Source organism: Culex pipiens, chromosome 2 (genome assembly GCF_016801865.2).
Source record: "Culex pipiens pallens isolate TS chromosome 2, TS_CPP_V2, whole genome shotgun sequence".
Lineage (NCBI taxonomy): Eukaryota > Metazoa > Arthropoda > Insecta > Diptera > Culicidae > Culex > Culex pipiens.
In genome coordinates this window covers 19,033,518-19,049,900 of record NC_068938.1, presented here as the reverse complement: position 1 = coordinate 19,049,900, position 16,383 = coordinate 19,033,518, and the positions used below count along the sequence as shown (strand labels likewise).

General features: G+C 35.6%; 1 protein-coding gene across 4 annotated transcripts in view; it reads left to right on the top strand.

Moving 5' to 3' along the window:
* LOC120432429 (TGF-beta receptor type-1) overlaps nucleotides 1-16,383 on the top strand; it is a 132,882-nt gene that overhangs the window by 96,900 nt on the left and 19,599 nt on the right. The window contains exon 5 of one of the 4 annotated variants that reach the window (XM_039597644.2): nucleotides 10,659-10,846. The exons of 2 other annotated variants lie outside the window; for them this stretch is intronic. In XM_039597644.2, coding sequence (XP_039453578.1) covers nucleotides 10,659-10,846 — 188 coding nt within the window. The remainder of the gene's footprint in view (nucleotides 1-10,658; nucleotides 10,847-16,383) is intronic. One more of the 4 variants, XM_039597645.2, reaches the window with a different exon arrangement.

The window sequence follows — 16,383 nt, the reverse complement described above, 5'->3', positions numbered from 1 at the left end:
AAATTTGCGCGGCAACTCGCCCAGGTTCAGCACACTAGCTTTCATCTGCATTTAGAAGAATCGAAATCGGATATATGGGAGCTGAGAACGGCGCGACACAAAATTTAGCAAAATTTTACCACATACGAACATCACTCGACCTCCACGGAATTTATTTTCTCAAAATTCGAGGGTTGGAGATAGACGAGTTCTGTCAAGGTGAATCGATAGAGCGTCGAAAATCGATGCAGTGTGATTTTTTGACGATTTTTCCGATTAAAATTCATCATGAATTGACATATTTACGAAGATGGAAATGACGTCCTGGCTTAAAGTAAAACCTATACCTTTCTTTAGTAAGAAAGGCAAAAAGTAAATCGTTCTAAAAATTGATCGGGATTGCCGATCGATGTCGAATTTGTTTCAGATGCTCACTCATGGTCTGTACTATGAATGTAGCAAGAAATTTTGAATAAAATCAGAAATGAAAAATGTTGGCGAAGGTCACCAGGTGGGCTTTTACCTTTTTTTAGGGATTTTTTTTCTTATGGTAGGTCAATCAAACGGCTCTAACTCCAGAACCATATTATAAATCTGGATGAAAATTTGGGAGGTTGTAGGGCTCGAAAAATGCAATTTTTGAGATAATTAAAAGATATGAAAATGAAAAAAAATTGTCCATATTTTCATTTGAAAATTGTGTATTTTGTTGAAAAGTCTGGCCGCATCCGAAAACAGATGGATATTTCGAAATTTGCGCGGCAACTCGCCCAGGTTCAGCACACTAGCTTTCATCTGCATTTAGAAGAATCGAAATCGGATATATGGGAGCTGAGAACGGCGCGACACAAAATTTAGCAAAATTTTACCACATACGAACATCACTCGACCTCCACGGAATTTATTTTCTCAAAATTCGAGGGTTGGAGATAGACGAGTTCTGTCAAGGTGAATCGATAGAGCGTCGAAAATCGATGCAGTGTGATTTTTTGACGATTTTTCCGATTAAAATTCATGATGAATCGACATATTTACGAAGATGGAAATGACGTCCTGGCTTAAAGTAAAACCTATACCTTTCTTTAGTAAGAAAGGCAAAAAGTAAATCGTTCTAAAAATTGATCGGGATTGCCGATCGATGTCGAATTTGTTTCAGATGCTCACTCATGGTCTGTACTATGAATGTAGCAAGAAATTTTGAATAAAATCAGAAATGAAAAATGTTGGCGAAGGTCACCAGGTGGGCTTTTACCTTTTTTTAGGGATTTTTTTTCTTATGGTAGGTCAATCGAACGGCTCTAACTCCAGAACCATATTATGAATCTGGATGAAAATTTGGGAGGTTGTAGGGCTCGAAAAATGCAATTTTTGAGATAAATAAAAGATATGAAAATGAAAAAAATTGACCATATTTTCATTTGAAAACTGTGTATTTTGTTGAAAAGTCTGGCCGCATCCGAAAACAGATGGATATTTCGAAATTTGCGCGGCAACTCGCCCAGGTTCAGCACACTAGCTTTCATCTGCATTTAGAAGAATCGAAATCGGATATATGGGAGCTGAGAACGGCGCGACACAAAATTTAGCAAAATTTTACCACATACGAACATCACTCGACCTCCACGGAATTTATTTTCTCAAAATTCGAGGGTTGGAGATAGACGAGTTCTGTCAAGGTGAATCGATAGAGCGTCGAAAATCGATGCAGTGTGATTTTTTGACGATTTTTCCGATTAAAATTCATGATGAATTGACATATTTACGAAGATGGAAATGACGTCCTGGCTTAAAGTAAAACCTATACCTTTCTTTAGTAAGAAAGGCAAAAAACATGGTAATATTACAAGGGGTCAGCGATGGAATAATCATCATCAAAAGAAAATCATTGGACGTTCATCAAGAGAAAAAATCCGAAGGGAGCATGACTCTCCTCTCTCGCGCACGAAAGATCGGTAAAAGGAATCTAAAAAAATCATCATCTTGATTATTCGGCGGAGCATCTTATTCACTGCTAAACTGGCAAATGTGACGTCACACGTCGAAAAACGATCTGTCACATTTTGTAGATGGGCAACGTGTGTAAATAAAGTGAAATAAATACTTTTAAGTGGTGCTGACATGGAAATTCACAAAAAATCATCAGCAGATTGATTTTCTTGAAGAATTTCGGGAGCGATTTTCTTTTGCGTGATTTGCCTCCTCTCTCTTTCGCGGGTGAAGAAAGTTCGCTAGCGAAATTGATTTTTTTGCGATTATTCCATCCCTGCAAGGGGTACATCATTTATGTCAGAAAAAATATGTAATTTTACCACTTTAATGTCACTTTTTCAGTCTAAATTAAGGTAAAATTACATCATAAAAGAGGTAATGTTCAACCTTCCAAAAATGCAGCATCCAAATTTACACAATTTTTTACTGTGTAGGAAAGCCAAAGCTTCATGGCCGATTTCGTGAAGAACTGCTCATAACTTTTATAGTGTACAAAGAATTTTGTGATATTTTTTTAAAGATTCAACATCTAAATAAGGCTTGGAATTAGGAATTCCGTTTTTCTAAAATCAAGCTGTGTTAAACCATAGTTTGGACTCCAGTACATTATTTCAGCTGTGGTGAAATAATTGCGTGTCGTGGGAACAATTCCCCGTTTTGGCCCAAGGGTTTTCCCAGATTTGATAAAGTCCCTCTATATGCGGTAAGATTCCGCATGCTAAATGGATAAACCACCCAGACATCGACCGAACCGAACGCCTTCGATAGCGCCCTCTGTTCAACAAGGTCGTTCTCCAATCCGGGAATTCTCCAAAGACCAAACTCCATGGTGGCATCACAAATTGACCGAAGAAAGTCGGGGGGAAACGAAAGGCTTTTCCTTGGTTGTTTGGTGATGTTTTGGGGTGGGCCATTACCAGTCGTAAAATCAAGGGATTTGAATTGTACAACCCTCTTTTCGGGCGCCGGGGCTTTATGTTGATATTTATGTTTTATACGATAATTTATGCTCGGGTCGGATGCATAAAAAAGGCATCCCGAGAGAGAGCGGCGGCGTCCAAATTTGTTTCCATATTGCTCCAAGAGGCAAAAGGATACCACGGGTGTCCTTTAAATACTTTAGAGGATTCGCTGTCGCACGGGCGCTCTCGTCCCAAGGGAATTTGTTCCGTCTTGCCCAGAGGAAGAGTGACCGTGATTAATTCCGGACCAAATTCTACATTCCACCGAGCGGGGGGCGTTCGGGGATAACTTTCCCAACACAAGTCAGCACCCATAAGTCCATTAGAAGATTTAGGAAGCGAGAAAGGTTCCACGTCGCGACAGCGATTGTAATTTTACACACGATTTATTCCCCGCCGGGCTGATGAAGAATATTTCCTTTTTCGGCGTCAGAAAAGGCGGTCACAGACGACCTGCGGATATAAAAATTAACGGCTGATTTCGATGCTACCTTATACGCAAGAATACGCCCGCGAAATGGCACCGATGACGACGATGGGCGATAATATTGATGATGATAAAAATCAATAAGCATTCCGCGCTCGTTTTCCGGGCAAGTTTATTCCACCTTCGCAAATCCAACCATCAGAAAAGATGAAGAAGAAAAAAAGATTCGTCGATCAGCTCACATTCGATGAGCTGCTCCAAAAGCGAAAAAGGAAGATGCGCGCTCAATATAAAAGGAGAAATGTAAATTGCAGTGGATATAAATTTTTATTAATATTATTACGATCCGTTAAATATATTTATTTGACAGGGCGAACGGCGCATCGAATCGCTTCTTTTCTTCTGCTGACGATTGCGTCGAACAAGGAATGAACGTTGATTTTTTTCTGAATCAGCTGAAATTTTTAAACCGGCTCGTGCAACTTTATCTAAACTGAACAAAGATACATATTTTTTTAATTTGGTGTATTATATCACGTCTCGTTTTATCATAAACTTAAAAAAAAGTATAAATCGAGTCTAGTCGATTAAGGCGTCGAGCTAGTGAGGATTTCGATGAAAGGAGAGCATGCAAGCACAGACAACCAGACGTAAATCTCTTTCAAAATCCATCAACCAACAATTTAACGGTCAATTCGAATGACCAAAAACTCACCACGGCCATTTCGAATTCACCACAGCTCATTTACACACGTTTGGCAGTTGCTTGCAGTTGACACATGTGCCGCGGTGCTATGGTTCGCAACTAGATGAACAATTCTCTGAGATTTCGGTCATTCGATTTTTTTTGTATATTTTAATCCGGCTGAAACTCTTTTGGTGCCTTCGGTATGCCCAAAGAACAGCATCATTAGTTCGTTCATATAATTTTCTATACAAATTTGGCAGCTGTCAATACAAAAATGATATGTGAAAATTCAAAAATCTGTTTCTTTTGAAGGATTTTTTTGATCGATTTGCTGTCTTCAGCAATGTTGTAAGTATGGATATGGACTACACTGAAAAAAATGATACACGGTAAAAAAATTGGTGATTTTTAATTTAATTTTTTGTCACTAAAACTTGACTTGCAAAAAAACCTTATTTTTATTTTTTTCTATTTTCTGATATGTTTTATGCCAACTTTTCAGAAATTTCCAGAGTGGGCAAAAAATCTTTGACCGAGTTATGATTTTTTGTATCAATACAGATTTTTTCAAAAAATCGAAATACTGGTCGCAAAAGTTTTTAACTTCATTTTTCGATGTAAAATCAAATTTGCAACCAAAAAGTGCTTCAGTGAAATTTTTGATAAAGTGCACCGTTTTAAAGTTATAGCCATTTTTAGGAAACTTTTTTCAAAATAGTCGCAGTTATTCATTTTTTTAAATTAGTGCCCATGTTTGTCAACTTTTGAATTAATATATTTGAAAAGCTAAGAAAATTCTCTATATTTTGCTTTTTTGAACTTTGTTGATACGACCCTTAGTTGCTGAGATATTGCCATGCAAAGACTTAGAATCAGGAAAATTGATGTTTTCTATGTCTCACTCAAATAACCAACAATTTTCTTATGTCGATTTCTCAGCAACTAATGGTCCGATTTTCAATGTTAAAATATGAACCATTCTTGAAATTTTCCGATCTCTTCGAAAATAATATTTTTAAAATCAAGACTAACATTTCAAATGGGCGTAATATTGAATGTTTGGCCCTTTTGAAATGTTAGTCTTGATTTAAAAATTTAGAAAATATTTTTTTTCGAAGAGATCGAAAAATTTCGCGAATGTTTGGACTTTTTTAGAAACAAGTCGATTTTATTGAGACTAATTGATTTTTAAATTCAAAATCTCTGCCTTCATTAAAAAAAATCTATTTCTGTGCAAAAATCAGTGCCAAGGAATAGTTATAATCCCAGTGGCAGTTCATTTCAAGGCAATTCTCTGTGGAGAATACGAAGCCTTCAATAATTGCAAACTTATTGAAACAACTAGCGGAAAATCCCATCCACAGCAATCCCACCCAGCCTCCCAACCCGACATTTGCAAACATTTGCCTGGACAAATTGCAATTTTCCCGGAGCTTTTCTTCCAGTTGGACAAACTTAGTTACTCACCGACGAGTGACAGCCTCGTCGTCGTCGTCATGCCCTGACTGATGACTTGGTGTCATTTGCCATTGAACTGTGCCAATCGATCTTCTTCCGCTCGTTTGGAGGTTGTGCGTTCGTGTGTGTGCGTGCTTTCTCTCTTCAAAGAAAATTCCCGGCGAACGTTGACGGCGACGTTTCTTTCAGGTGATGCGCGTTTGTTGTCTTTTTCGCCTTGTGCGTGTGTCACTGGGTACGACACTGAAGGGATATGAAATTTCTCTGTTCTGGGAAAAAATCTCTTTAATGTTTGCTTTATTTGATGGAAATTGAGTGAGGTTTGGACAACTTTATCTTGATGAAGTCAGCGAAGGTTTGAAAATTGACTTCACTTGAGTTTGTTATATAAAACAAATAAACGTCTAAATATCTTTCTAAAATCCTAACTGAGAATCATTCTATCTCCACAGTCAATCGAATTAAGCCGTTAGACGCGCCCCATGTAGTTGGCATGTTCGGCACAAATTATTTTAAATTCGAGTTTTATTAACGATGTATTCAGATTTGCTCTCCTTGCTCTGCTTTGTTTCTTCTCCGAAAATATTCATAGAGATCGTGCCTCCCATACCATCGCATCGTCGTCGTCGTCGACTCGATTACAAAATCAAATAAAGATATTATTCATTGTTTCTTGCCGGCTCGGATTTTCTCGTGCCGGAGAGTCGATTCGCACACACACGCACACACGCGCCAGCTATTTTGCATTATTGTGGTATAAAATCCTTTCAAGAGCACACTGTTTTTGCTGCTGCTGCTGATACACTCTCTACTCTCCACATGAGTAAACACACCACTCTTGGAGTGTTTTGGATAGCTGCGTGACACGCACAGCCAGCAAACCGCTAAGGCCAAGAACGATCAAAATCTTTCGGCTTAGGTCGGGTTTTTTTATCTGCTGATTTGGACACTCCAAATTGAGGGTTTGGCCGGGACATTCCAAAATAAGTTGAATTGGTCCAGAAAAAAATGCTGAAAAAAATATTACTTTTAAAATAAAAAATTTAACAGTAACGTTTGTTTGTTAAATATTAAAGATGAATGTTTGAAAAATTATCAGAAAAAAAATATAAAAAACATGAATAAATTATTTGGAATCAATGAACAATAAAAAAAATGATAATTTAAAAAAAATAACTGGTACAATGTTAGCGTAAAAGAAGACATGATAGCACAACAAAATAAAGAAGAAAACGATTTGTTTAGCAAAACATTAAGAAAAATACAAAAAATCTAATTTCTGACAATTTCAAAATATCAGGTTCGCTGTAGATTGTTTAAGGAAAAGTTAAGTCTTTGTTTAACCCCTTCCCGCCCAGAGCAAAAACGAGATTTTTTTTACGATTTTCTCCATTACTCGTAACTCGATCGATGAAATTTTTATGGTTATAAGTTAACATTCTATATAAACTAACGCAGTTAGAACCAGGTTGAAAAAATGCATGGTTGTAGAGAAATTCAATTTTGAAAACAAAAATCAGTGGTGCTCTGGAGTAACCATGGGCGTTAGAGGGTTAAAGTAGAAAAAAATGACACATAACATACCGTAAGTTGGTTACATTGTTTGGTCGAAGTTTTATTTTTTTTAAGGATGAAAATAGAGCGATTCTCTAAGAAATTGGATGATTTCGTGCCAATTTCTATTTTATGTATTTTTATATTTGGCCCAAAACTTTGTGGGGCCTTCCCTATTACCAAAGAAGCCATTTTCTGTAATCGGTTCACCCATAAAAGGCTCCATACTATTTTGGCAAAAAAATAATCTTTCTGTATCTTTTGAATGAATTTATGATGACCATTTAGAATAATATTGGCACGCGTAAAATTTGTTTTGCCGATTTTCGAATTAACTTTTTTTCACAAAAATTAAATTTCCCAAAACCTATATTATTATATTTGGAAATTTTTAGATATGTTTTGGGGGACAAAAAACCTAAATTTTGCAGCCATATTTGCCGCCAAGCTATATTTTTATAGTGATTTTTGAAAAAAAAAAAAAATATTCGTTTAAAATAAATTTGCAATCGAAAAGTAATTTACAGCGAAATACAGCGAATAAAAGAAAAAAAAAACAAGAAAAATTGGAGTTTCTTTTAAGTCTCATCCAAACTACTTTCTATTTTCTAGTGCCATTATCTCAGAAATTAATGGTCAAATTTTCAATGTTGAAAAAATGAAAATTTTTAACAATTTCTATTCTAAAAAAATATTCAAGAATAACATTTCAAAAGGGGCAAATTTTCAATTTTACGAATCAGTTTTCATTAAATTTTGAAATGTTTAAAAAGATAGTTGACTATAATTATGAAAACATTGATAAAAAGGATTATCTGATTTAGTTTAAAAGTGCCTTTTTTCGCAATTAAAATATATTCGAATCAGAAAACGTACTGAATTCTCGGTATTTTGAAGGACAGTTCAATTTAGTTTCTAAGTTTAAAGTTTTAAGTGCTATTGAAACAGACTTCAAAAATATCTTCCGATTTAGAGATATTTTTAGTTGAATAATTTTCTAAGTCAATTAGGATTTTTGTTAATTAGTGCTACAAAATAGATTTTGATGGGAACAAAAAAAAATTAAATGAATTTTGATCAACCTTTAAAATAAAACATTAAAAGCAACCATACAAATGTCAATTCGCATAAAAAAAATAACTTGCACACTTTTAGGCATAATTTTGTAAGAAACACAGTGACTATGGAAGCCACCCCGGTTTTTACACAGCAATTTTCAACATTACTATTTTTTCAAAGTTCTATTGAAAAAAAAAGTTTGTTGAAAAATTGTTCATTGTGTGGCCTACTACAGCTCATATTTTAAAATAAAAATCCTAGAAAATGTCTTACAGCTGGAAAAATGATTGAATAATATATTGAAATTTTATCAATGTCACCCCGGTTTTTCGGTAACCATTTCGCCAAACTAAACGAATTAGTCTTAGTTTTTCCCTTATTTGGAATAAAATGGTGACAAACTTCACAGAAAAATATGAAAAGAAACTCAAAGTAAAAGCAAAACAGTTTGAGTTCGATAAGATTAAATTGAGTTAAAATTAAATTTAAACATGATCAGATTTGAATTAAAGAGTCTAATCTAATCTAATCAGATCTAATCAGATTTGAATTAAAGAGTCTGAACAAAAAACAACACAAATTTCGACATCTTCCCAGTTATGGTTGGGTGTTAACAAAATTTGAAAAATCGTATTTCGTAATGGAAAGTCTTTTCACTTTTTTACTGTTTGTATTACTAGACATTTTTCCGTTCAAGAACAACTTTTTGTGACTTTATTGGCAGGCATGTTTGAGATATTTGAGTTTGAAGTCCTAAGTTGACTCTTTCTTTTGACCAAAAGTCCAAATTGATTTTTTAAACTCAAATTTTCTATGAGTTTTTTAAGAACAATATCTTTTTTGTCAGGAGAATATAAACCAAATATTAAACATTTTTAAGGGTTTGGGTTTTGGATTTAGGAAAAAATATATAGCAACCAGTTTTGAGTGTTTCTGGCAGCCAGACGCATAATGAAAAAGTAGAGCAAATTGATTCCGAAAAAATGCGGCTTGACGCGCCTTAAAAACTTGATATGCTGATAGACTAAATCGAAACAATTTGAATCAAACAAGCTGTATGGATGTTGACTAGGCTCGATAACGATGATTATTTTCTTGCTAGCTAATATAATTTTCATTGTGAGAAATTCCAAATAAACTTGGAATCGAAAAGAGATGATTGAAAAACAGTGAACGAACGGAAATTGCGTGCTTTGTGTTTTTCCTCGCCCAGAAATAAACAACACCGCTGCCGAGCGGTCAATCCTCGAGGAGTGGCGAACATACTTTAATAAATGAATAAACATTGCGATAATCGTCCACGAAGCAAAAATTTGATCACCCCCAAACGGTTCACATCGCCGACGACGGCTTTGCTGGTTAATATTTATGGCGCATGGAATTATGCACGCGATTCGGACTCATTGGAGGGGTTTTTGGATTTTTTCTTCTTAGTTTTGATAGTCGGAGTCAAATACACACACTTTTAGTATCCAGTGCTTCCAGGAGTTGAGTCGAGGCCTCAAAGCTCGCTGGGGGTTCGTGTTTCTTTCCCGTGTCAACTGATCGGCATTAGGTGCAGACACGGTTTCACATAAATTATTTTGCTTTACTGTGAGTGCTTATCAGAGTGAGAGGGCTTTCAGGGTGAAGGTTTTATTAGTGGATATTTTTTGATCAGTTTTATTTTACACGTGACTAAATGTTGCGATACACAAAAGGTCAAGTTGGAGGGCTATTAAAAAGCACGATTCCTAAAATACTCAGATATTGCACAATAACCTAATTGCTGAATTTTGTATGCAACTCGTTGCAAAACTTTTTTTTCAGCACTCCATTATTTTATATTAAAAAAGTCATAAAATGCTTAATAAATTATTTAGACAGCAGCACCAGATCACAGAAGAGCGTCGAAAAGAGTCCTAATTAAAGGTCAATCTTCGATTCCTAATCATTACGTAATCAGCCCAAACTCCACAATCCATTTTCGGTGCGTGTGAATCTCGTACTCCCCTTGCGAAAACTGCAAATAAATACCGAGCTTAAACCTCACCAGAATCGAGAGGCAGGTCCGCGTCTGGTCCAGATTATCGGTAATTTATCGAGATCTTTATTGGGTGACAAGGTAATTATTTTGCTGGTAACGTCCCGATGCAACACACCTGTGTATGGTGTGGTGGGCGGTCCCGAGGTGTCTTGTCTTTTTATGGATCCACTGGTCCACTTTTATGACCTCATAATAATAATCTCCACCGGCAGCAGCAGCAGCAGCAGTGGCCGCCAATTTTAAACTAATTGACTTCTGTATCCATTTATCAGGTTCGTGCGGGTTGATGTCTACAAGGTTGTAAATGCACTTTGTGCGGTGGAAAGTCTTCGCTTTTTTACGACCCCTTAAGTGTAGCAAATTGGTCGGTGCGGTATCGGCTATGAAGCCATCACCATGCATTGTGTCCACGGAAGTCGCGAAACTTTTACGACCTCGCGATGGACATTGTATCAGTTGGCAGAAGTTGCAATAAACGACAGATAACAGCACCTTCAGCTTCTGCACTTTTTCCAGATGTCTCGAACGACGGATTCTGACTCCGCCGGACAATCCGATCTGGTGCCGGGAAAAGTCCCCCGTGGGACGGTACCACACGATGGGATGCTGCGACAGCAACTACTGCAACGGGCAGATTGTCTTCCCGAACGGAACGTCGTCGACGTCGGAACCGTATTACGGTACGGCTTCCAATGCTACCGAATGTAAGATTTTGCGTTGAGGGTCGTCGTGTTGTTGCGTCCGTGCAGTCTTCCCATTTGTGACGTGTTTTGGGAGGGAGATCATCTTGGGATCAAACTAATTTTCTTCAAGATCATCGTCACTTCAGAGTGTTTTGTTTTGGGGTCACCAATATCTTCTGGGGTTAAAAAGGGATCTTTTTTTCGTAGCTAAGAAATTCTCTAGAAAGTATGAGTTAGTTTTTTGTTCATTTAAAATTCAATTAATTGGCAAGACTCCAACAAATTGCAAAAATCAAGAGATTTTCTAGCAAATAGCTCAGCTATCCAAGAGATTTCAATGTTACATCATGTCCTTCTTCAAGCACCTCCTCGAAGTCTATGTGTGTGGCACGTATTCCCGCAATCGTTACGCACCGTTGCCGTTTGTCATAAAAATGTGAAAGTATGGTCCTTGTCCGTGCCGTGATATTATGGGGGTCGCACACATCAGTTATCTCACCGCCACCCCACCACCAAGCACCACCATCCATTTCTTCGTGTTGTCCCGTGTCCGAATGTCCACTCAGGGGACCACAACATCTAATGGTACACCGTAAAACGCATTCATTCTCACCCAGCACCGAATTGTGTGGCGTTGTTTTGTTTTTTTTTTTTCGTGGAATTCTTTTCGTTTTCATGTTACAGAGATCTCCCCGGAGGGTCCTTCCGAACGGGGTTAGTTAATGTTTAATCACCCTGTCAGCGGCAGCAGCAGCAGCAGCACGCACCGCCCACCAGGTTGGGTAGAACCTCAAGTAAGAAGGGGTTTGCAGGTCGTAGAACTTGACAAATTTGGGCGATTATGTGGAATCGTCCTCACGAAAATTCTGGGAATTGAGGAACAATCACAAATCACTAAATTAGTACAAATGACTTAAGTTTTTCAATCGCATAATCAATCAGTACTAAGATTAAGACTCAGCGGGATAGATTTTGTTTATTTGCTTCATTTAGATAATTACGCTGAGCTTCGCCAGAGAGCAAGATACGGAATAAAACCTACCATTAACCAGCTCGAATATCAAGCGAGGTCAATTTCGTTGATCACTTGGAAAATCCCTGGGCCGACAAACCGGCGTTCGGAGGCCTTATTATCACATCATTTATCTTACTTTTCCCGGGGAAAGTAGGCATTATCTGTGCGTGTGCTTGATTAATTCCATGGCAAAACGAATATCCTTTGGAGAACATAGTTTTTTGGTTCAATTAAGGTGGCGACTTCCATCATTGGCATGATTTTCTGTTCGAAGACTTCAATTTTCCTTCGCAAAAATATTTTGACAAAATTAACTCGATAAACATTGACTTTTTATTATTTTTTAGATTTTTTTTAAATGGTCCTATAAGCTAAGCTTGTGTTTTATATTGTTATACACAGCAAATTCTAGCTACTGAAATTTTCAGTTAGTTTTTCGCTGAACTTCAGTTAAAATTTGTATGGAGCTTTGTCAAAGTTTGCTGACATTTCAGAAAGTTTTCATTTACTGAAAATTTCAGTAGTGCAGATTTCAGTAAATTTAACTGAATTCAGTAATGAGAAATTGGTGTGTAGGGTCTATTCAAATTTAAAAACCTATAGAAATTGACTTTCTGTGTATTTTTATTTGAATAAAACTTTGTCATGCATTTCTTATGACTGAGGACGCCATTTTGCAGCATTAGTATTCAAAAAAAGACTCCATTCAATTTGAGCACAATTGAGCACGAATATTAGAAAACCTGCAATTTGAGAAAGGATTTTCTGAACGATTTGGTGTCTTAGGCAAAGTTGAAGGTTGTGATTAAAACTTTTAATGAAAATAGATAATCGGAAATGAAATTTCCCTTTTTTTTATACGTATTTTTATATTTTCGATTCGATTCGATTTGATATTAAAGATAGAAAAAAAATTGAAAAAATCGATTATTTTGTCAATCAAAATTGTAAAATCATGTTTCCATGCAAAGAATTTGCAATCAAAAATGACTACGACTCGACATGATACATTTTTGATAAAGTGCACAATTTTCGGCAAATTAAACAAAACACATTTTATGGAGGAATTGTCGAAAGGCTGATAAAATTCGCAGCAATTTTATTTTTTTGACTTTGTTGATCTGGTTGCACAGATAAAGTCTCTTAATGTTTAAGTTTTTTGTCGATGTCATTTAATTTGCCCTTGTTTTCAATTCTCTAAAATTATCGATTCGTTATGCAATGTAATAAATTAAAAAAAATAAATTCAAGCCCATCATTTTTTTTAAACGCAAAAATATGCTCCTAAAGGACGATCAACAAAATCAAACAAAAAAAATATTGAAAAAATCGTCTTTTCAAAATATTTTTGTAGGCGTGCATTTCTTCCATATAACGTAAAACGGGGTGACTTTGATAGCCGGGGTGACTTTGATAGGTTTGCGATTTTTCCGCAAAATGAAGAGTACACTTTAAAATACGTAAGGTATGGTTTAGAAACATACTGACCGTGGTAGAGAAGTGTTTAAAGTACCTCAAGAAGAACTTTTCATAAAATTTTGACAAGTTTAAAAAGTTTCTTAACTATTGTTAAGAAAATGTTGATGAAAGTCATTATTTTAAACTTCTCAAAGTGTCATGATTTTCTCAATGAACATGATTTTTAATCGGAAAACGGAATGCATTTTCGGATTCTTTGGACAATTTTCCACTAGGAGAAGGTTGAAAAAGTTTGTAAATATTAAATAATATGTGTTTTTGAAACACAATTAAATACAATCTCTAAATTTATAGGCAATTTCAGTTAAACAAATTTCATGTAAAATGTGAAAACTTGTGATTCGTGCTTCGAATTCAGTTTCAATTGCAATATATATCGATAATTTTATAAACAAAACTAGTTTTAACAAATTTCAGGCAAAATTCCGACATTTTAACAGTTTTACCTAAAATTTATATGTATTTTGCTAAAAAGCTAATACACTTAGTTAACTAAATATAAACATTGATTTTTTTTTTCTTAAAAACTGTATCAGCTACTTTAGTTATGGTACATTTAGCGTACAAATAAAGTTTGAACATCTTAAATATGATTTTAACAAGAAAAACTATGACTATCAAAGTCACCCCGGAATTAAAACTAATAATTTTTAATGTAACTATTTTTCCAAACATTATTGACAAACTTTTTTCCGAAATAGTGCATGGACTTTGTGTGGTCTACCCCAGTACATGTTTTAAAAATAATAATCTTGAGAAAACCCTTACCTGTTGGAAAATATTCTAAAAACAAATTGAAATCCTATCAAAGTCACCCCGGTTTACGGTACTATTTTTTAACTGCCAAAAATTTTACATATTTAGAATAAAATCGGTCAGAAAATCTCATGCCCAATTTGTGTTACCGTCCTGCAAAATTGCATATGTATCGTCAAACAAAATGCAAAAATTAAAGTTTCATCACAATAAAAAAGACAAGATTAAGACCTCAAAAAATTACTCAGCTTTCAAATATTAAAAAAAAAACGATATTTAAAGAACAGGTTTTCTGATGAAGACGACAAGTCTTCGGCAAAATGGTAGATATTGATTAGAAAAATTTTGGAAATGTAGGCAAAACCATATTTTTTATTTAAGTTTAATTTTTTTTAGGTTTCCAATCTGTTATACAAACATTAAACTTATTGGAAAAGTGTTTTTTTTCTGTTTGAAAAGATAAAATCAACTTTGGAAAATGTTTCTAATCGGTTACCATTCAAACAACAACAGTTTACTGTAAGAAAACTCACGGTTAAATGAAACAATTGGATTTTTTGTTTGCCTATTTTTTCTAATACCAGTTTTTGTTAGTAAAACAACTGCTCATGCTGTCCAGTGAATATTGTTTGTTAAACTTAAATTTTCAGGATATTTTTTTTTGGTTTATTTATAAAATGACTGGAAAGGCAGACAAATCTAGACATGTTTATTACTATATCTTCAAAAGTTTTTTTTAATTTCCAACACGGAGATGTTATCCAAGGCAAATTAAACAATTGATTGGAATTTTTCATTACAAAAATAATAAACAAATTATTTATTTATTATATTTAGGTTTTATTTTTTTATGTGTTTTGTGTCACTAATTCCAGCTTATGAAAATAATAACAAATTGAATATTTTTATTTGTGTTGGAAAGAGAAAGAAAATTTGGTAAGGGTTACTTAGAATTTTTTTTATACTTCCCGTTGGACCCCCCTCACAACATCAATCTTGTTACAGGAGATGTCCTCCGAAATCATCTCGTGCGTGTTGTTAGGTACATTTTTTTAAGCACCACAATCATGTGATTGCGGTTCTATTTGAGGAATTCGCGTCCCAGAATCCTTGATACATTTTTTTCACTGTTTACTTTAGTTGCGAAACTTATTGAAAGTAATTTTTGCTAACCAAAGTGATTAAATTTCTTCGAAGTAGTTTTAAATATATTTTTTATTTTTGTTCGTTTAAAAATAAATCTTGAGAAAATGCCCTTACCAAAAATTTCTCCTTGAACGTCTCCTCAAATCAGGACGAAGTTTACCATTCTGCCTCCAAGTTCAAACGTTGCGAAACAAAAACAGAAAAGTTCCTGACAAATCGCACAAATCTGTGGTCAGATCAAGTGGTATAGGGCCCGGGATATTAAAAGTGTCGCTCAACCTCGGGGCTACGTGACGGGTTTCGTTGATGTCCTCCCGTTTGTTCTACCCGGTGGGACCCATTTCGCTCACCATACGACGATGTCGTGTGTTTGTTTGTTACCAAATCATATTTCGTCGAGTCATTCATTTTTCAAAATTCATCGCACAAACCGCCCAAATATGTTGCTGTCCACGTGGGAATTAGTTGTTGCTTCTTTATTTGTATTCCCCGCTGCTGTTGTTGTTTCAGTTAGTTCAGAAAGGATCGCATTATTTGCAGACATAAAAATCTCGCGCCACATTTGATAAAGTGATGTAGTCACTTGCACAAACAACACACAAAAAAACAAACGAAAAAAACAGAAAACAACCATTCCAGGGAGCAATGGAACCCCCCCGTTCTCGAATATGGTCCCCAGCCGTTGCCGATGGCAGTGTTGCCATCGCTGGTTGTGTCGTTACCGGCGACAATTTCGGGCTGCCAATTAATCAAAATAAAGTGTCGGTAGCATCCTGCCAGTGTGTTGCTTTGTGCGGGAGTTTGACATCAGGACGAAAAGGTAAATCTGTTGGTTGGGAGTGTCTTTGTAATGGGATGGCATGTTAAGGGGATGGGGTTACGGGGATGATTCGGCAAGAAGGTGTTTCTTTGTGTGTGTTGCCTTACAGGAGGCAAGAATTGCCACTTCATTTTGATGTTAGAGGTGAATGGGCAGGATACTTAGCTTGAAGATTGATCACACTTGTTGAAAAACTTTGCCCGTTTTTCATGGAATTTAGGCACAGATTAATACCACGTAAAATTGTTTCCAATCTTTAAAAAAATTGATTTTCAATATTCAATTCAAAGTCTGATAAGTATTTCCAACGGCTTTTTTTGAAAAAAAAAAATCACTTCTAGG